General features: G+C 33.1%; 1 protein-coding gene across 2 annotated transcripts in view; it reads right to left on the bottom strand.

Annotated features, from left to right (window-relative positions):
* Positions 1 to 504: 504 nt before the first annotated feature.
* LOC129744737 (protein rolling stone) overlaps positions 505 to 13,629 on the bottom strand; it is a 178,233-nt gene continuing 165,108 nt past the window's right edge. For both annotated transcript variants that reach the window (XM_055737422.1, XM_055737423.1), the window contains exons 4-6: positions 10,544 to 10,663; positions 10,302 to 10,482; positions 505 to 1,210 (exon numbers count right to left, since the gene is read on the bottom strand). In XM_055737422.1, coding sequence (XP_055593397.1) covers positions 934 to 1,210; positions 10,302 to 10,482; positions 10,544 to 10,663 — 578 coding nt within the window. In that variant the 3' untranslated portion in view covers positions 505 to 933. The remainder of the gene's footprint in view (positions 1,211 to 10,301; positions 10,483 to 10,543; positions 10,664 to 13,629) is intronic.

The raw sequence follows: 13,629 nt of genomic DNA, 5'->3' as shown, positions 1-13,629 counted from the left end.
CTAGGTCTCATGAGTTAAACATGAAAATCGCAAAAACGATTTATTTTCGTTAGGTATTGAAATTATATATAATATATTTATTTATATAAGTTATTTTTTACCGAAAAAGATCCGTAATATTTGACAGCTGTCACTCCTCGGCCATGAAAAAATTACCGAACAGTTTAACGAACTCCACATGTTAGGATTTCGGTAAAATAATTACCGAACTCGGTAATTTTCGTTTACTGTGTAGGGTTAAGGACGTTTTCCGTGATAAGATAAACCTTATCTATGTATGTCGTGAAATGCTCAACATGTGATAATGCGAGGTTTTGTAACATTTTGGAAGAGTTGAAGAAAAGGTGAAATTCAATTCGGTCTTCGTTGTGCATAAATTTAGGGGTAAAAAAAATCTTGAAAACCAACGGTGCTTTTTTCGATTCTTCTAGGAGCCATGTGATATAATTCAAATGATCCCAAGACCTCAACAACTTTTTGATAACAACGTTTTATTGAACATTCATGCACGTGTATTTACAATCAGTGAATTGCCCGTCTACATACATTAAACTCACTACCTACTTGCTGATTCAAGGAGGACAATTTTGCTTCAAAGATAATGCGTATAAAATTCACAAACATATTTTATAATTTATTTTCTCTTCATATACTATCGGTTAGTTCGGTTTCTCGCTCTAAATCACAGGTCATGTTGTATTGTTGTATATTTCATAGGAATGATGGAATGAAATTCAGTTTCATCGTTGGTCCATAATCATTGCATTCATTCAGGCGTTAGGCGTAGCATTCATCGCGGTGATAATCTTAACTGATATACATAAATTGGAAACTACAAACTAAGTTGAACGATTGTCCCGTCCGTCGTAAAAGTAATCCGCTGATCCCCGTGTCCGTCCAGGCACCATGCTAAATCTACCGGAAATGTTGTTGCTAATACTTGTCACTGATGGTGAAAGCCCGATTATCGGTACCGTACACCATCGAAATACCGTCATTGGGTTTGCCCTGTTGCAGATTGCTGGTGCTGTTGGTTGGCAGTATTGGCTTCGTATTGAAGCAACGCAGATACATTACGGTGCGTAGTTTGTAGACGAAAAACATCAACACGTGGACGATGACAGCCAGAATGATGGTTCCGACAACGGTTATCATCGCTGCTCCCGGTTTGTTCCAGTCCAGCACGTTGTAGATGTACGGGTTGCCCTTGCTGTAATTGAAAAGAAAAATCATTGAGAAATACTCGATTTTCAGAATTCATTCAGCATATAAATATGCTGAAGTGTAAAATGTCGGAAATAAAAACAATATACAGTGGGCGAAATATAAAATTATATCAAATTGTTCAACGAATAAATCAAACATAACTTTACTTTTTTTTGGATGAAGCAATTGCCGTTTTTGCCTAAAATATGAAAAAAAGTGCGCACCTCTCAACTTGCAGGTCGAGGTTCAAATCCTCCTAACTGTACCTAAACATTTCGAGAATTGTGCTAGCTTGAAACAATGCTTAAAAGTTTGAGTACAATACAAGTCAGGGACAGTTCAACATTGCATAGAAGTCATAAGTACAAACCATACATTGTAAGAAAGATCGTATTCAAGACTTTTATTTTTGCAATGAAATGATTTAGGGTAACGGAATTATTTTGGACCAGGTACATATTTTGGACCACCTTGCAGCTTTTTTCAAATATTTCTATCATAAATAAAATATAGAATAGAAAATTGAAAATTAAGTTTTGATTTTCCACAGTTTAGCCAAACTAAACCCATTCCAGGAGGACGTGCCATTATTGGAGTCAACTTCCAAGAAGTTTGCTGCCTAGCTGTGATGAATTTAACAACTACAAACATGTTCACAACTACGATGAAACACTTGAAAACTAGTTTGCAAGCTCGAAGAACAAAAAAAACTTGTTTTAATCGTGATTTGACCCATGTCGAAAATAAGTCCTGCTTAATTCCTTAGGGACTTGTTTTGGACACCAGAGATAACCTGAGTATTAAACTTGCTGTTAAATGTTCATGAACGTAATAAAACATTGTACGGCGATATGAAAAATATTATGCACACAGTTTCAATTGCTTATTATAAATAAAATTTGGAATTTTGATTTTATTTTATTGAATCAACTCGTTAAAGCCCAAACCCGCCATTAGACGGGGTTTACTTCAATCGGTATAAGAGCAAGCCAATCATTGTTTTAACTTACTTTTTGAGTAATATGCTTAAAACCACGTTAATCTTACAATCTATGTACATTAATGGCAATTGTTTGATAAGTAGTTGTCAAAAACTACAGCTTAAAGAAGCTTAAAACAATAAAAAACTGGACATGCACCAGGTCGTTAGGTCATTTTTTTTTGCTTCATGAAAAATTATTGACAGTTTAGTCTAAAAGTTACAACCATACAGGGTTGATTTTCGAGAAAAAAAAACTTGGTCATATAGAAGAGACGAAATCTAAACCCCGTCTAAAGGAGGGATTGAGGAAAACACGACAACAAATCGGCAAGTATGTAATTGAGTTTCATATTTGTAACAGTTAAAATATCTCAGATAATAGCAGAACAATTTGATCAAATAATATATTCAACTATAGCTATGAGATAGTTTTAACGTGATTCAAAATTTAGGAAAAAAATTTGGAAATGCGTATAAATTACAAGCGAAAAAATACTAAAAATTTAGTTTTTCAGCCCCTGTGGTTTTGCAATTTTTGAAAAAAAACTGTTGAAGAATTTAATCAAACGATGATTTTTTTTGGTCAACAAAAGTTGTTTCAAAGATAAAACTGAACTTTAGCGAATTTTTCAGCAAAAAAAAATCTGGCTTTTGGATGGCTAAAAAGAGTCCATGATTCTCGCATATTTTAATCTTTTTTGAATCTATATATTCTACAGAACTGAAGTAAAACCAAATCCACCAAGGTGTTGGAAGTCAAAATGCATCAATTGATGTCGCGAAGTTGATGATGTCAGACTTTATTAACTTATTATTGGGTCGCCTGAAGGAGATTTGTGTTCTACAAACCGATCCTAAAGATCGGCCAACTGACCAGTATTTAACGCTGCTGAATAAATTTCGTCGAGATTGCAGAGTGCTGTCGGAATTTTCAAACATTAGAAACACACGAGGGGGTCTTTCTGTTTTTACTGTATTCTTATCGAAAATTACTGTTTTAAAGCACAAGAAGCTGTAGAAAAAACAAATCAGATGGTTGCAGTAGGAAATATTCATCAAACAAGTGTACCAAAATAGAGGCTGGGGAATAATTAAAGAAAGCTAGATCAGGAATGAATTAACGTCAACAAACATAACATGACTACAAGAATAAGAAAGGAAAAGATTAACTAATTATTCGCAAAATGGCGAGTCAATCAGAATTTATCAGATTCAGAATTCAGATTCCGAATCCAGATTCAGAATTCAGATTCAGAATTCAGATTCAGAAATCAGATTCAGAATTCAGATTCAGAATTCAGATTCAGAATTCAGAATTCAGATTCAGAATTCAGATTCAGAATTCAGATTCAGAATTCAGATTCAGAATTCAGATTCAGAATTCAGATTCAGAATTCAGATTCAGAATTCAGATTCAGAATTCAGATTCAGAATTCAGATTCAGAATTCAGATTCAGAATTCAGATTCAGAATTCAGATTCAGAATTCAGATTCAGAATTCAGATTCAGAATTCAGATTCAGAATTCAGATTCAGAATTCAGATTCAGAATTCAGATTCAGAATTCAGATTCAGAATTCAGATTCAGAATTCAGATTCAGAATTCAGATTCAGAATTCAGATTCAGAATTCAGATTCAGAATTCAGATTCAGAATTCAGATTCAGAATTCAGATTCAGAATTCAGATTCAGAATTCAGATTCAGAATTCAGATTCAGAATTCAGATTCAGAATTCAGATTCAGAATTCAGATTCAGAATTCAGATTCAGAATTCAGATTCAGAATTCAGATTCAGAATTCAGATTCAGAATTCAGATTCAGAATTCAGATTCAGAATTCAGATTCAGAATTCAGATTCAGAATTCAGATTCAGAATTCAGATTCAGAATTCAGATTCAGAATTCAGATTCAGAATTCAGATTCAGAATTCAGATTCAGAATTCAGATTCAGAATTCAGATTCAGAATTCAGATTCAGAATTCAGATTCAGAATTCAGATTCAGAATTCAGATTCAGAATTCAGATTCAGAATTCAGATTCAGAATTCAGATTCAGAATTCAGAATTCAGAATTCAGATTCAGAATTCAGATTCAGAATTCAGATTCAGAATTCAGATTCAGAATTCAGATTCAGAATTCAGATTCAGAATTCAGATTCAGAATTCAGATTCAGAATTCAGATTCAGAATTCAGATTCAGAATTCAGATTCAGAATTCAGATTCAGAATTCAGATTCAGAATTCAGATTCAGAATTCAGATTCAGAATTCAGATTCAGAATTCAGATTCAGAATTCAGATTCAGAATTCAGATTCAGAATTCAGATTCAGAATTCAGATTCAGAATTCAGATTCAGAATTCAGATTCAGAATTCAGATTCAGAATTCAGATTCAGAATTCAGATTCAGAATTCAGATTCAGAATTCAGATTCAGAATTCAGATTCAGAATTCAGATTCAGAATTCAGATTCAGAATTCAGATTCAGAATTCAGATTCAGAATTCAGATTCAGAATTCAGATTCAGAATTCAGATTCAGAATTCAGATTCAGAATTCAGATTCAGAATTCAGATTCAGAATTCAGATTCAGAACTCAGATTCAGAATTCAGATTCAGAATTCAGATTCAGAATTCAGATTCAGAATTCAGATTCAGAATTCAGATTCAGAATTCAGATTCAGAATTCAGATTCAGAATTCAGATTCAGAATTCAGATTCAGAATTCAGATTCAGAATTCAGATTCAGAATTCAGATTCAGAATTCAGATTCAGAATTCAGATTCAGAATTCAGATTCAGAATTCAGATTCAGAATTCAGATTCAGAATTCAGATTCAGAATTCAGATTCAGAATTCAGATTCAGAATTCAGATTCAGAATTCAGATTCAGAATTCAGATTCAGAATTCAGATTCAGAATTCAGATTCAGAATTCAGATTCAGAATTCAGATTCAGAATTCAGATTCAGAATTCAGATTCAGAATTCAGATTCAGAATTCAGATTCAGAATTCAGATTCAGAATTCAGATTCAGAATTCAGATTCAGAATTCAGATTCAGAATTCAGATTCTTAAGATAAGTTAGCCACCGTTAATTAATTTTGTAATTTTTTTATTTTTCGGCATATCGGTGAAAAGTAGTTATGAAATTGATAAAGATGGATAGAGAAGTGAGAAGAAAATTTACAGATGTTGAAAAGAGCGAAAGAGCATTTTTGCGAGGAAACTTTTTAACGTACACCATACTTTACCCTGCAACATTTCATTATTTAGGAGAAGTAGTACCGGGATAGAGGTGGCACTACCTTAACCTATACAATGAAATCTGGTTGGTCCGAAGTCTACATGTGGTGAACACGTATGCCCGTCCGGAGTATACGTGTTCACCACATGTAGACTTCGGACCAACCAGATTTCATTGTATAGGTTAAGGTAGTGCCACCTCTATCCCGGTACTACTTCTCCTAAATAATGAAATGTTGCAGGGTAAAGTATGGTGTACGTTAAAAAGTTTCCTCGCAAAAATGCTCTTTCGCTCTTTTCAACATCTGTAAATTTTCTTCTCACTTCTCTATCCATCTTTATCAATTTCATAACTACTTTTCACCGATATGCCGAAAAATAAAAAAATTACAGAATTCAGATTCAGAATTCAGATTCAGAATTCAGATTCAGAATTCAGATTCAGAATTCAGATTCAGAATTCAGAATTCAGATTCAAAATTCAGATTCAGAATTCAGATTCAGAATTCAGATTCAGAATTCAGATTCAGAATTCAGATTCAGAATTCAGATTCAGAATTCAGATTCAGAATTCAGATTCAGAATTCAGATTCAGAATTCAGATTCAGAATTCAGATTCAGAATTCAGATTCATAATTCAGATTCAGAATTCAGATTCAGAATTCAGATTCAGAATTCAGATTCAAAATTCAGATTCAGAATTCAGATTCAGAATTGAGATTCAGAATTCAGATTCAGAATTCAGATTCAGAATTCAGATTCAGAATTCAGATTCAGAATTCAGATTCAGAATTCAGATTCAGAATTCAGATTCAGAATTCAGATTCAGAATTCAGATTCAGAATTCAGAATTCAGATTCAAAATTCAGATTCAGAATTCAGATTCAGAATTCAGATTCAGAATTCAGATTCAGAATTCAGATTCAGAATTCAGATTCAGAATTCAGATTCAGAATTCAGATTCAGAATTCAGATTCAGAATTCAGATTCAGAATTCAGATTCAGAATTCAGATTCAGAATTCAGATTCAGAATTCAGATTCAGAATTCAGATTCATAATTCAGATTCAGAATTCAGATTCAGAATTCAGATTCAGAATTCAGATTCAAAATTCAGATTCAGAATTCAGATTCAGAATTCAGATTCAGAATTCAGATTCAGAATTCAGATTCAGAATTCAGATTCAGAATTCAGATTCAGAATTCAGATTCAGAATTCAGATTCAGAATTCAGATTCAGAATTCAGAATTCAGATTCAAAATTCAGATTCAGAATTCAGATTCAGAATTCAGATTCAGAATTCAGATTCAGAATTCAGATTCAGAATTCAGATTCAGAATTCAGATTCAGAATTCAGATTCAGAATTCAGATTCAGAATTCAGATTCAGAATTCAGATTCAGAATTCAGATTCATAATTCAGATTCAGAATTCAGATTCAGAATTCAGATTCAGAATTCAGATTCAAAATTCAGATTCAGAATTCAGATTCAGAATTCAGATTCAGAATTCAGATTCAGAATTCAGATTCAGAATTCAGATTCAGAATTCAGATTCAGAATTCAGATTCAGAATTCAGATTCAGAATTCAGATTCAGAATTCAGATTCAGAATTCAGATTCAGAATTCAGATTCAGAATTCAGATTCAGAATTCAGATTCAGAATTCAGATTCAGAATTCAGATTCAGAATTCAGATTCAGAATTCAGATTCAGAATTCAGATTCAGAATTCAGATTCAGAATTCAGATTCAGAATTCAGATTCAGAATTCAGATTCAGAATTCAGATTCAGAATTCAGATTCAGAATTCAGATTCAGAATTCAGATTCAGAATTCAGATTCAGAATTCAGATTCAGAATTCAGATTCAGAATTCAGATTCAGAATTCAGATTCAGAATTCAGATTCAGAATTCAGATTCAGAATTCAGATTCAGAATTCAGATTCAGAATTCAGATTCAGAATTCAGATTCAGAATTCAGATTCAGAATTCAGATTCAGAATTCAGATTCAGAATTCAGATTCAGAATTCAGATTCAGAATTCAGATTCAGAATTCAGATTCAGAATTCAGATTCAGAATTCAGATTCAGAATTCAGATTCAGAATTCAGATTCAGAATTCAGATTCAGAATTCAGATTCAGAATTCAGATTTAGAATTCAGATTCAGAATTCAGATTCAGAATTCAGATTCAGATTAGGATTTCAGAATTCTGTAAAAAATTGTGAAGAAGACTGTTTATTCAAATTTCAATGGATTTGAAGCGTCTTTAATACACTTGTTATGGCGTGAGACGGAAAACTATGAAAGTAAATAAAATAATATTGCACTAGAAACCCAAAACTAATATTTAAACTTCAGGATTTTTTTTAAGTTTTCAAATTAAGCGCTAGAACAGATGACTTTAATTTTTACTGTCATTTAAACATTGTTGTAAGTTTACATTCCAGGCCCGTGCGAAGGACCTGTCCATGAATTTATTAGATAGTCGATAACCCACTGAGGATGCTAGCAAGTAGCTAGTGAAATACTAGTATTTGGGTCTTTCAAATACTGTAGCTGAATTCAAAGAATCGAATCTTCGACTACTTTGACATCATCGTTTCATTCAGCTAAGAGGTTCTTCAAACCTTTGATTATTAGTCATTACGAGTATTTTTGACATAATTATTCAGTTATTAAAAAAAAAAAAATCATTTATAAAAAAAAAGTTCAAACTTATAAAACGATTAGATTTTTGCTTTAATAATATCTAAAATTCAATTTGTTTTAAAACTTCATTAAAAATGAGGAAAAGTACACCAATTGAATACCTCTTTAATTTTTCCATAGAACTCAAAATTACTTGAAGTATTGAGGAAAGTTGAAAAATGATTTATAACTTTATTTTTAGAAGTTGTGTTTTTGTTTTAAAGTTTTGTCAAAAAAATTCAGAAATTTCTTAAATGATTTTTAGGACACCCAAATAAGTCAAAATTAGCTTTTAAATTCTTTGCACCCCGAAGGATGTTAATTTTTTGGCCTTGTGTAATTTATCAAAACGATTTTGAATGTGATGTTGAGCATTTAGAAGAATAAGAAACACAAAGTATAATTGAGACTGAAATTGGTTTCTTGAAAAATATTTTATATCAGCACAATTTTTTTTGTAAATGAGTATTATTATTTAAATTAGTATTCGATTCGATTCGATTCAATTTTGAAGTTAAAATGGTTGGTTTCATATTCTGAATTTGTTTGGTTACACTTCTGAATGAAAATCCATTCTTAAGACGAGGTATGTATGCCAATTTCGTTTGCAAAAGGTAGATTAAAATGAATCATGGACCATATGTGCCATATGTACGTAATGTCGTATAATAAAATATCTCAAGCCTAGGGTGCTTCAAGACAAATTGCCGCCGGAGGCAAGAACATTTTTTGACATTTTTTTAACACTTTTTTATCACCTTTTAAGATCAAGCAATTTCTCTTTACTACTTGGAATTTTGAATCTGATTTTAGGTTTCAATGTTTTTAATTTAGGTATAGAATTAACATTGAAATCTCGATAATTTTAAATGTAAAATTTTATTCAAAATTTAAGATTTCGGAAAAAATAATAATTAGTTTTGCGTGTATAACTCACCTAATAATATACCTATTTCTCAACAAAAACCGAAATAAAATATTGACGTTTACTTTCCTGATACCTATTACCAATATCTTGAGTTTTTTCGAGATGTTGATGGTTCAACTTTGAAACTCTTCAATCCAATTTCTGACGATCACCATAGAAATCTTCAGTCACGCCCGCATACGCAAATGGTCTTAATTTTGAGCCTGATCAAATCGATTCGGGTAAACCATTGACATTGTCGTCAACATAGGTATACCTCAATCATTTTGTGTTTAAAAATATAAAGAAATAGTTAGTATAAATACTTAAAATTAAAAAAATCTTTTTATTAACATTTAATGGAAAATCAAGTTCAAGCAACAATCCTAGAGCGAATTAACCTCAAGTGTCCTCCTCAAGAAGTTCATCTTGAACTTGAAAGCCAACCTTCGTACGGTGCCCGGGTTTGAGTAACCTGTTTCTGGGTCAAAATGCGTATGAATTTTTTCTTCTTTCAGCGTAGTTGATCACGAAACATGCATAAGGTAATGAGGAAAAAAATGGGAAAATGCAGGAAGATGAACTTTTAGATTGATATTTTTTAAATTATTATTTTATCAGAACTACTGTGGAAAATGATCTTTCGTAAATTTTACCTTGATTGCAATTTTGTAACACAAAGTTGAATGCAGAACAAATGGACCAAACATCTAGCACGAGCTGACTATAGAAAAAATCCACTCCAACTACGTTGTAAGTAGAACGTTAGCGTAAGAAGATATTTTACTGGCCCATATGCAAGTGAGCTCGGCCGAGTCTGTAAGTGAGTTACTAAGTAAGCGAGTCAGTAAGTAATGCTCATTATGATAGCTTGGCTCCCACTGCCTGCCTTCAAATGCGTAAGAAAAGATCTTTCACCTAACCCTCTGATGTTAGAAGAAGTCTTGGTGCTAGGCGCTTTGGGTTTGAATTTTTGTCCCACTTGGCCCCTTGGGGTGTGCGATGTCCGTTATGTAATTTCCCAGCAGCGATCTGATGGTTTCATAAGTTATTAGTGATTAACTGCATTTGCTCCTTGCCGAGTCAAGAAGTTGCTGCCAAGGTGCAAGGGTTGGGATATAATAGGTTAATTGAGATTGATTGAAAATTGAACACGAGCCAAGAAAATGCAACATATGAGGACTGATGTTATATGAGGTATGTTAAACTTATAATTAATTATGATCGCTTCTAGAAGCTTCTAAGTAAACCAACTCTCGTCGAACGAACACTCACATATTGGTTCCACCGCAAAGGAAGTAGATCACCGAAAAGAAGCAATAGAACAGTCCGAAGCAGATCGGTTGCAGCACGTGCCAAATTCGGACCGGGTAAGCCACAATCATGAGGTCGGCGAACATGAACACACAATTGGTGGCATGTATCAGAATGTTGTTGGCGTCCACGGGCATTTGATCTAAAGCGAAAAAAGGTAACAGATCAGTTACTCAAAATCATTAAAATCGTTCCAAACTTACCGTTGTGCAGAATAGTCCAGTAGATGATTGTGATGCAAACTGACACAATCAAGGTTATGTTGTGCATCATCCAGTAGACTTTGAAAGACCTTGGCATTTCGTCACAGTTACATATTTTCTCTGAAAATGAAAAAAAAACATGATTATTAAACGGAGATGCAAAAATTTAAAAGAAATTGTGAAATCAATGGAGGATGGCAAAACTCCTCAGATCGGCTTGTCCAGTGAAAGAGAGTGCAATTTTTTTTCGTCTGCTCCCATAAGGTGTGCGGGGAGAGATGAATCGCACTGAAATCAAGAGTGAAATTTTCAAAACATAAGAGTGAGCGAGAGCATTCACATCCGCTGATGAAGAGAACAAATCTACTGCGCATTGTATTGAGGAGAAATCTGAGAGCTAAAACACAGTTTATTCTTAGTACGTTCACGAAAAAAGACGCTGCTCTCCGAACAAAAGGTGCCAGAGGTGTCCTGATTTTCTTGAAGCCGTTCTGATTTTTCAAAAACCGTCCTGTGTTTAAAAAAAAAATTAATAATAATTGAATGTTTAATAAAATAGTTTAACCTCTTAAACCGAAGGTAATCTTCGGTTCAGATGATATTTGAACAGCGTTTTTTCTTCTATATAAACTACAAGCTAGCTAACTCGAGCGCCGATGTGATCTAGCGGATAGGCTGGCGCGAGTCTGGTTTTGGTATGCCAGGCGTACTGTGTTCGATTCCCGGTATCGTCAAGAAAACGTTTTGGGTTCGAATCCCATAAGTAGCCGACCGGTAAGGGGCCGTCCATTAATGATGTCACGCAAAAGTTGAAAAAATTGACCCCCTCCTTCCCCCCTTGTCACAACTTCCTTAACCTCACCTTTTTTGCATTACGTCACGTTTTTATACACCCCCCCCCCCTCCTCCCGGAGTAAAATTTTCATCAGAGTTAAAAAAAGGTTACCAACTTTTAACAAGCCTTCAGCCATAGCTTAAAACACATTTCAATCATTAGTTCAAGGATTATGTCAATGGATTAGGCGGCATCCATAAATTACGGAAAAGGAAAGGTTACAATCCAGTTTAATCATATTGAAGCTCACAAATTTCAAGCTGATTTTGGTTTGCATATCATTTTGCAAAAATTGCATGACATCAAAATAGCTGCAATGAAGCTGAAATTTTTAAGACAAAAATCGTTACGTAACGATGAGCATACCTCCCCCCCTCCCCTTTGTCACAATTCGTAACGATCAAGCTTACTCCCCCCCCCCCTAGGAGCGTTACGTAATTTATGGATGCTCCCTTATGTCCATATCAATGACCGGGAAAGTCGAGGAAATAGCTGCAGCATCAGCGACGATGACTGAGAAATCATCAAAATCTAGTTTCTCATCTTCAATCCATTCGCAAATCAAATTTTTTCAACAGGTTAGAATAGCCAAGCATTCCTGTTCAAGTTTTGCCACAATTTGAGTGGGGCGGACTTTTCTGAGTGTTGCAGTGGAAGTGTTCAAGTTAACCTTCTTATGCTCATAAAATGTACCCAAAGTGATTACGTTTGTATTATTATTCATTAATTGAATGGTGTTAGTATAATTTTTTAGAACATAGGATTATATTATTTGTTATTGTTCTGCTGATTTCTTTTTATTTGTAATAACATGTGATGTCACGCTCAAGCTCAAGTCACATGTGGCCCGCGACCAACTTTTTGTGGCCCGCAAAGTTCTTTTTGGTAAAACCTAATGTTCTAAGAATTGAAATTTTTTTTGGTCCACATATCATTTGATTAAATATATCTGAATCTACACTTACTATATTCAAAACAAAGATTTGAAAATCTTTTTGAATTGACATGAAAAAATCGCCAAATATAATTTGAAACATGGAAAATCGTTTGGCATTATTGACTCAAATTCTATCATTTTTACCCTTACACCCCTTTGTATCTGAGGGCCTCATATAATTTTAAAAAGTAGTTCAACCCACTGAATAAAAAACAATTTCAATTACAATTTTATAATTATTAAAACTGTTCGGTATTTGGCACAATTAAAATCATACTTTTACAACAACTGCAACAATTCGTAACTTGAATTCTATTTCAACAACTTCGTTCACCTATCAAAATTTTAATAACTTGTGTGAATAGTGTAAAATACAGAAAGTTAGCTTTGACAATTTTTCCAAACGCTTACTTTTTGCTAAGCTTTAATAGAAAAGGGCATATTTATTAACACTAAACCAAATCCAAATATATTTTGATTTGCAACGTGCATTGTATTTATGTACATCAATAATGGAAAACTAGACAGAATTAACAATTGGGTAGTACAATTCAACTATAATCGGTTTGGTACACTGATAAATCACAAAGAAGAAGGACTTTTTTAGCAAAGTTTTTACTAGAAAATGATGCAATGATTATAAAAAAACAAATTCGAATTCCTTCTGTTTATAGAAGGGTTTCTCAATTCACTTGTCAAAACAAGATCCTGGAGATTTTTAAAAGAGTTGGGTTGAGTTGAAGTTGATATCCGTCCTTTGAAAATTCCAGGTTCGTTAGAAAATTTATTCTGTTGAATGTCAAAAGCTTTTGAACGTTACTTTTTTCAACAGCTTCATTTTCCGATTTATTTTTTAATTTGTCTATCAAATTTTTCAAAGATCATTTTTTTTATATTTGAAGACCGTAAAATTAACTTAATGTTCGTTGTAGTCATGCAATTTGTCATTTCTGAAATGGATAAACCGAGGAAGTTTAAAATCCCTTGAAAAGATTGACTTACACGCATCAGTTGGAAGGCATAATTCATTTTGTAGGGTGTAATATTTCTACTATTTTTCAAATGGAGCAAAATTTACAAAAATATGCAAGTAAAAAAAAATTTATTAAGGTGAATCTATACTCTATGTGACCTAGGCAAATGTTTTTAATAGCGTTTTCTAAACTCTGTTATTATATGTTTTCTTTGAATACTCCAGAACAATTTGTTTTTTTTTATTGTGGCCCGCAAGCTAATCTCATTTCTAAAATTTGGCCCACCTGTTGAAAATGTTGGCCATTCATGCTCTAGGCCTTAGACATTTCATTTTACGAC

This window comes from Uranotaenia lowii, chromosome 2 (genome assembly GCF_029784155.1).
Source record: "Uranotaenia lowii strain MFRU-FL chromosome 2, ASM2978415v1, whole genome shotgun sequence".
Taxonomy (NCBI): domain Eukaryota; kingdom Metazoa; phylum Arthropoda; class Insecta; order Diptera; family Culicidae; genus Uranotaenia; species Uranotaenia lowii.
This window is presented reverse-complemented; position numbering and strand designations above follow the sequence as displayed.